Source organism: Juglans microcarpa x Juglans regia, chromosome 4D (genome assembly GCF_004785595.1).
Source record: "Juglans microcarpa x Juglans regia isolate MS1-56 chromosome 4D, Jm3101_v1.0, whole genome shotgun sequence".
Classification (NCBI taxonomy): Eukaryota; Viridiplantae; Streptophyta; class Magnoliopsida; order Fagales; family Juglandaceae; genus Juglans; species Juglans microcarpa x Juglans regia.
This window is the reverse complement of record NC_054600.1, coordinates 27,054,412-27,062,607: the sequence shown is the minus strand read 5'-3', so window position 1 is coordinate 27,062,607 and position 8,196 is coordinate 27,054,412. Positions and strand designations below refer to the sequence as shown.

The 8,196-nt window shown below is 31.7% G+C and overlaps 1 protein-coding gene across 1 annotated transcript; it reads left to right on the top strand.

Moving 5' to 3' along the window:
* LOC121261399 (GDSL esterase/lipase EXL3-like) lies at positions 1 to 2,401 on the top strand. Its single transcript, XM_041163751.1, has 5 exons — positions 1 to 321; positions 1,075 to 1,205; positions 1,299 to 1,532; positions 1,625 to 1,883; positions 1,971 to 2,401. The coding sequence occupies exons 1-5, from the start codon at positions 33 to 35 to the stop codon at positions 2,159 to 2,161; spliced, it is 1,104 nt and encodes a 367-aa protein (XP_041019685.1). The 5' UTR covers positions 1 to 32; the 3' UTR covers positions 2,162 to 2,401.
* Positions 2,402 to 8,196: the final 5,795 nt, after the last annotated feature.

Sequence of the window (8,196 nt, the reverse complement as noted above, 5' to 3'; positions counted from 1 at the left end):
CCAATACACTTTCTATTCGTCAAAGACTCAAAATGTTTTCTTCTTCTTCTTCTTCTTCTGCTGCTGCTGCTGCTGCTGCTGTATTATTGTTCCCTCTGATTTTTTCTGTTCTTTTCTGCCATTCCAAGGCTGTCATTAAGCTACCACCAAATGAAACCATTCCAGCATTAATAGCGTTTGGAGATTCAATCGTGGATGCGGGCAACAACAACCAGCTAAAAACTCTAGTTAAGTGCAATTTCCCTCCCTATGGACAGGATTTTCCGGGAAAAGTTCCAACTGGCAGATTTGGCAACGGAAAGGTCCCCTCAGACATGATGGGTAGCTCTCTCTTAATTCGCATTTCTGATCTCCTGTCTGCATGCTAGCTTTTGTTATCTTGGTCGAGTTTCGATCTTTTTCTTTATTTTCTATCTGTACTGTGTTGCTTGTTTCACATGTGCTAGAGCCTCCTAGAGGCATAGATCTCGAGCTATATGGTTCCTGTAAAATTACAGGGATTAATGGACCCAATAAGAAGTGCAAAACCTTTGATTAATTACGTATTTTGCTCGGAAGTTTAGTCTATAATATATGGTAAGTAGATGGAAACTTCCTATTTTTTCCCATGCCGGGGAGCACTTTATATACTTCAAGATTTGGTATTAGTTTCCCATACCCAATCAGTGAGCATATATCACTTTTTTTGCATGTGCGTGCATGGGTGATATTTATGATCATCACTTCCGTTAGTGCAATACTCCTCTCTCTCTCTCTCTCTCATCTTCTCATTTTTTAATACCTTCATCTAATTACTTGACTTTACAGACAGTAGAATGACTTTTAACTCCACGAATCTTAAACATATGGCGGATCCAATTAATCTCAATGCATGCACGGAAGCGCTGAATATATATATATATATATACACACACACACCAAGTCATAAAGTTATTGTTTCTTAAGTGTGTCATGATGACTTGGTGTGTTTCTTATATATATATATATATATATATATATATATAAGAGATGCGTTTGTCTAAATTAAAGTTACATGCACTAAACTAATTAAGTGTGTCATGCACGTCCTTTCAGCTGAGGAATTGGGAGTTAAAGATATTGTGCCAGCATATTTGGATCCACTTCTGCTTCCTCAAGACTTGATCACAGGCGTATCTTTCGCTTCAGGTGGCGCAGGTTATGATCCCTTGACACCAAAAATAGTGGTACGTACGTACTTCATTTTCTTTTCTTTTTTTTGGGGGGGGAGGGGTTATATATACCATTCGATCTGCTTTTTTCTAACATATGTAAAACAGTCAGCTATACCATTGTCCGATCAATTAGAAATGTTCAAAGAATACATAGCGAAGCTGAAAGGAATTGTTGGAGATGAGAAGACAAACTTCATACTGGCCAAAAGTATTTTTCTAGTGGTGGCCGGCAGCGACGACATTGCTAATACATATTTCCTTGCTCGTGTACGGCAATTGCAGTACGATGTCCCTTCCTACACTGATCTTATGGTCGACCAGGCTGCCATTTTCTTGAAGGTACGTATAAGGACTTTATTTTCCGTCCTGTATTATTTTCACGTACTAATTGTATGTTACATGCAAATTAATTAATGCAATGTGTTTTGAAGGAAATATATGAGCTGGGGGCACGAAGGATTGGAGTATTGAGTGCACCGCCAATTGGATGTGTGCCGTCGCAAAGAACTCTGGCTGGAGGAATATTACTCAGACAGTGTTCAGAAAAGCACAACCAAGCGGCAAAGTTGTTCAATACTAAACTGTCTTCGACACTCGATTCCCTTAACAGCAACCTACCCAACAGCAGAATTGTCTATATTGATGTTTACAATCCTCTACTTGACCTAATTGAAAACCCTGAAAAATATGGTAAATTAATTGATCTGTCTTTTTTTTAATTAATTTCTTAGTTTTCCATTTATTTTAATTATTTATGTAATATAATAATGCGCGCAGGCTTTGAGTTTGTGGATAAAGGATGCTGCGGTACAGGGGATATAGAGGTAGCCGTGCTTTGTAACCAAGCGTCTGCCACCTGTACAGATGCCTCTGATTATGTTTTTTGGGATAGTTATCATCCCACGGAAGCAGCATACAAGACCCTTATTGGTCAAGTCCTCCAAAAATATCTCCCTAGCTTCTTCTGAGGCATGCATGCAGCTGACCTAATTGAAATTCATGAACTGCGCTAAGTTTCTTCAAGATTATTTATACCAAATTAGCTACTCCACTCAATTTTCTATATATTGGTCTGGCGTTTTGCTCTCTTTCCATAAAGTTCAACGGTGATTTTCTATTTTCATTCGTGCGAATATATACACGATGATGTATTATTTGTGTGTAAATAAATATATAATTTAAGATCCCATGTACCCAATTATAATGAGTTGAAATTTTATATATAAAATTAAGCTCGCGCGATAAACATGGCAAAAATATTTCTTTTATATATCTATTTTAGTTCTTATTTAATTCATAATAAGCAGAATTTCATGATTAACATGAGTACTTATAACTTTTATATTCACAGAAGTACTGAAATCAGCATTAGTGGACTAATTTCATTAATCTAAAGGTTCAAAATTATTATTTTCCCAATTATTAGCCGTTGATCTGTCAGACGGTAGGAGAATGATCTGTCAGGCGCATGATCTGCACGCGTTGCCATAGCCGGTGGCGGTCTTACGCTAGTGTATCGGTTTATCTGCAGGTTACTATTCCTCTATGTTATTATTTTTCCTAACCACTGATCAAGAAAAAATGTCGGTGATAGTCTCCCTCAATCGGACCAGATCAGCAAAATGCAGCACATGCTACTTTCGACTACGACTTTTAGTTGTACTTTTTTAGTCTGTTTATCAAACAATGTAACCATTTTTACGTAGCATCCCCTTTGCAGGATATGGGTTGGAATAAATCTTTTGATTCGAGAACCTTTTTTTTTTTTTTTTTTTTATTTGCTAGTATTGCTTTTGCTTGTTTTGGGACGATTGTTGGGAACTCTCACCTCATGGAATCTTGTATCTTTGTAACCACTTAGTTTAATATATGATTTTCTAGAGAAAAAAAAAAGAATATTATGTGTCATACATACGTACGTAGCGTAATAAAAAAATAAATAATAATAAAAAAGAGTACGTATACGTAGAGTAATAATTTCGTCTCCATGCATGCATGCATGATGCTCTAAAATGAAATAAATACCAATGCTAAAAATAATTGGTTTCTGGCCTGTTTGGGATACACTGTTGCCTACGCTAGGCTAGGCTGTTCATGGGGGAGAGGGGTAAAATATCAATGTAATCAAGATTGAGTTACCTACATATTCTTCTTCTTTCTATTTATCTTCAATGAGTAGTACTTCATGTTAAAAATTTCATCCTAAAAAATGACATTTTCATGTCAAAAGAGTATTAGAGACAAAAAAAAATTGTCTCTATTTTGTCCCAAAAGGTTTTTGAAGATGAAATTTGAATTTCATCATAAAAAATACTTTTAGGGATGAAATCTAGAGAAACCGATCGAAAGCATTCAAACAATAATATTCTTTTGGGACGAAACATTTACTATTCGAACGGTAATCTATCTCTTCGAACTAAATCGAAATTTTATTCAAACGACAAAAATTTATTTGATCATGGTCGAATGGAGTGAGTGTTCAAACAATTTATGTCTATTCGAACAAATATATTTATTTTGAAACAAAAATAATCTAAACAAATGCAGTGATTTATATACGTTCGAATTGAAAACATATGTTCGAACGGGTGATTCAATATTTTTGTTCGAATGGTGTATGGTACATTCGAATGATGATAAATGTGTTTGAACAAGCTATTATTTGTTTGAATGTTCAAACATGAAGTCTGTTCGAATAGACAATTAATCTATTTGAACAGAATTGACGATTCTCGAGTCATTCGAATGGTTTTGATTGGTAGTTCGAACAGAAGCTAAAATACATTCGAAGGGTAACAAATTGTAAATTATCGTTCGAACTAAGTATTTTACGTTCAAACAGTACTCATACTAAAGTAAACTGTAAATTCAAATATGAAACTAATATTAAATATTGTAATTAAAACATCACATTTATTCAAATGCTACATTAAGTCAGGATAATAAAAAGAAAACTTAAAAAAATAAGTTCTAGGATTATGGTGGCATAGAGTTTTGGGACATCATTAATTACTACTATTTGAGCATTTTTTGGGATTGAATCTCCAGCTTCTTTTTCATGTTTTGTTCTAATCCCGTCTCTATATATGCGGCATGATCCAATTGAGTCTGCAACACTCTTTGCTTGGACCTCAAATGTTTGATCTCGAGCCTTGCTTCATCTAATTTCCTGAGAAAATGATGATGATATTGAGGAAGGCTTCACGCAACGCCCTAAACCCCTCAGATATCCAGAACGTGGTCCAGAAACCTAAGCAAAGATCTAAGCATCGTTCACAGATGATTTATCAAATTGAGCCGCAACAGTTTTCATAAGTGATACCATCTTGTCCTATAAAAAAAATCATTATACATAGTATAAATAACAAAAATATTGTTAGATACAAATAAAAAAATTTACTCTTACATAATTTGTTTCTGCTTCAGGACTGGTCTAAATACCATCACGATTTGTAAGTGATTTAGCATACAATTGGGTTAAATTATAATCAGTATGATTTTCTTATTTCTATAAAAGGAAAATTTATATTGTAAATTCTATTACAAATTTTTATATGTTAATATTTAACGGGAGACTAGTATAATGTTACCAATTTTTTTAAAGTCGATGAAAATATCGAGAACCCACATGACGTTGTATTGTTAAATTTGCTCTATTTTCTTTGTTGAAAGTACTCCGTTATTACAAAAATAGAAACAACATTATTACTATATTTGTTTAATGCATCTATCATATACCATAAAGAAATATTGTCGTGAAATTACCTGATATGCGGGATCTTCAAATATTATTATTCACCAGTTCATGATAATATAAAAAATGGCATTCCCTCGAAAGTAATTTTTTTTAATTGCAAATTCTTATTTATCATAACAAAAGTTATTAGTTGATTTTTAAATTAATTATATAAAATTTCTAGGACGACATATATGTAATATTTTAATTTACAATAAATAATCATAAATTCATATAGGTAGATTTTTCATCTTCTGAAAATGATAATTAATACACTCAAATAATATTTATTTTTAAAATATTTGAATGTCTTTCAATAAATTTCTATAATTAAACTTATTTTGCTTGTCTATGATACCGTTCGAGCGCCTCTTATGACCATTCAAACAAGTTATAACTTCGTTCGAATATAAATGTACCGTTCGAACGCTATAGCAACCATCTCAGCTAGATTTATTTATAAATTTTCACCAAAAACTTCATTCGAATGATTAAATATAGCTTTTGAACAGGTTCTAACTTTCCCTGGCACAATTGTATGTACGTTCCTGCCAAGACTATTATTCAAATAGTTATGTCAGCATTCGAACGTGAATTAAATTATTATTTGAACGTGTATGGGAACGTTCAAACAATATAGTAACCATCACCGCCAAATTTATTTATAATTTCCCTCCAAAAACTTCGTTCCAATGATTAAATATCTTGTTTGAATAGTTTTGACCTTTCCTCGGCACAATAGTTTATATTTTCCCGCCACGACTATTATTCAAACAGTTATGTAACCATTTGAACGTGGATTATAATATTATTCGAACATGTACGTAAATGTTTGAACGCTTTTTTTAGACGCTATATTTCATCTCAGAAAATGTAGTTTAAACATATATTTGTCTGTTCAAATGAAGCTAAAACCGCTTCCATATTTTGAGATGAAATTTAATTTTCGTCCTAAATAAGTATTTTTAGGGTTGAAATTTAATTGGGCTTGCACGGTCAATAGTTTCTTTTATTCAATATTTTTCGATAATATTTTTCTTTTTTGGAATTGTGACATCGGATAATCTCTAGATCTTGCGCTATCTCAACGCAATTGTTGTTTATTTTTGAAATATTAGTAATGAAATTATATGGCAAAAGATTTTTTGATTTAGCTGAATGCTCGGAATTTCTTGGTTGAATTTTTTGAATGTTACAGAACTTTAATGTCTTTCATGTTTTTTTTTTTTTTTTTGTGGTCTTGTTTAAAGTTCCTTTTTCTTTTTTTTCCTTCTTGATAAGTACTTGTTTGGATTTCTTTCCACGTTTATTCTGTGACTCGTAGATGATTTATCAAATGAGAAGTTTGACTGCACCGAATTAAAGTCAGGCTGATTCAGTGGCAAATAATCATATTACAGAAAGTGCCCCAAAAACGGTTGCTTTAACTCCTGGCAAATAATAATATTACAAAAAGATGCAAGCTTTCTTTTTCGTCGGCATCATCAAGAGCGTTTTCTATTTCAAAAAAAAAAAAAATTCTCTCCAATATTTCACAGATTGATCAACATTTCATAAATCACACAACAAATTTCAAAGTATCGAGCATATACTACAGATGATGCCGAAGACTGGTAGATATTAAGTGTTCAAAGCTACCAGAAATGACGCCGATGCAAGCGACTGGCAGAGGTGGAGGTTCTCTCCAAAAGATCTGATGACAGTAGGGTGGGTGGCGGCAAAATACAGCACAAGCGAGGAGTGGGTCGCAGAGGAACAACGAACGTTGGAGTCGGAAAATGATGGTCACGATGGAGACGAACAAAGCTGGAAAATCTTTGTTGCGATGGAGAACTGAACGGAACATTCATTCCTCATATGGTCTTCTTTTTCATTTTTCATTCGTATTTTTCAACTCTTCCTCTTTAATTTTATTTTTTTTATTTGTTTAATTCTAGTTGACATGGCAAGCATGCACAAGTCTCTTGCGCCAAGTCTTATGTCCGTAGCGGAACTGCTCCAGAAAATGAAATCTTCCTGTACGTTTCTATAACGAGATTTGATGAAAAATTATAAAAAAATATATATATAATTTTTTCCCTAAATATCACTAAAAAAATACATTTTTAATTTCAAATTTTTAACTATTTTATTTAATCATTATGACTTTTATAAACTTTAAAACAAAACACAAAGAACTAATATAATTTTTTTAAACTTCAAAATATGATAAATATTAAAAAATTATATTCAAATAATTTGTTGACTTTGTAATATTATTATTCAACTTTTTCTCTTTTATTTTTCAAAATCTAATAAAATATCCTAACTCAAATCATTTCACTACTATTTATATATCATTTCATTATTATTCACAGAATTATAAAATACTTCAAATATCCAAACGAACCTTTAATAGTATCTCAAAATTCTGTCAATGGTAATAAAATTATTTGAGTTAAGATATTTGAGTGGGTTTTGGAAAAAAAGAAAAAACATTTGAATAAAAATATTATAAAGTCAACAAATTATTTTAATATAATTTTTATTTTAAAATTTGTATTGATTTTTGTATTTTTTTTAATTTGTAAAATTCGTATTAATTTTTGTGCATGGATAATTATTAGGTAATGATTAGATAAAAAAGTTGGAGTTTTAAAATTTATAATTATTTTATTTTTAAGTAATATTTATAAGAAATTGTGAGGAATTTCGTAAGTTGAGATCTCATTTCACTATTATTCACTACTATTCACAAATTTTAACTCACAAATCTCACTATTATTCATAAATTATTTCAACTCATCTCATCTCATCTCATCTTATCTCTCAATCCAGACGGAGCTTGTAAATAAAAATTATTATTATAATTAGTCGGAGTAAAATGCACATAAAAATTATTATAAACATTTTTTAAACAAAATTATTATTATAATGGGGGCGGCTACTATGCCGCCCCATTTTGACCGCTGGGCATACCGCCCAGCGTAGAATCTTTTTTTTTCATATTTTTTTAACATATTTAAATATATTTAAAAAAGAAAAAAATATATCAATACACTATAAATCATTTCCTTAATCACTAAGTAAAAAAAAAAAAAAGAATTTTGACCAGCAGTCAAATGGAGATGTCAAATTAGAGAGACAAATTAGACTTTCTCTATTATAATTAGTCGGTCACCATTGCCCATTGACTAATAAAAGTAAAATACTTTATTTATACGAGTAGAAAGACAGTATACAGAAAGACAGTATTTATACGAGTAAACATGGTGAGTAATCGATCAA

Excerpts from the sequence above, each read along its gene's own strand:
- LOC121261399 (XM_041163751.1), top strand. The coding sequence starts at position 33 with ATGTTTTCTTCTTCTTCTTCTTCTTCTGCTGCTGCTGCTGCTGCTGCT. Across the intron at positions 322-1,074 it reads GGTCCCCTCAGACATGATGG|CTGAGGAATTGGGAGTTAAA; the intron begins GTAGCTCTCTCT and ends ACGTCCTTTCAG. Across the intron at positions 1,533-1,624 it reads AGGCTGCCATTTTCTTGAAG|GAAATATATGAGCTGGGGGC; the intron begins GTACGTATAAGG and ends TGTGTTTTGAAG.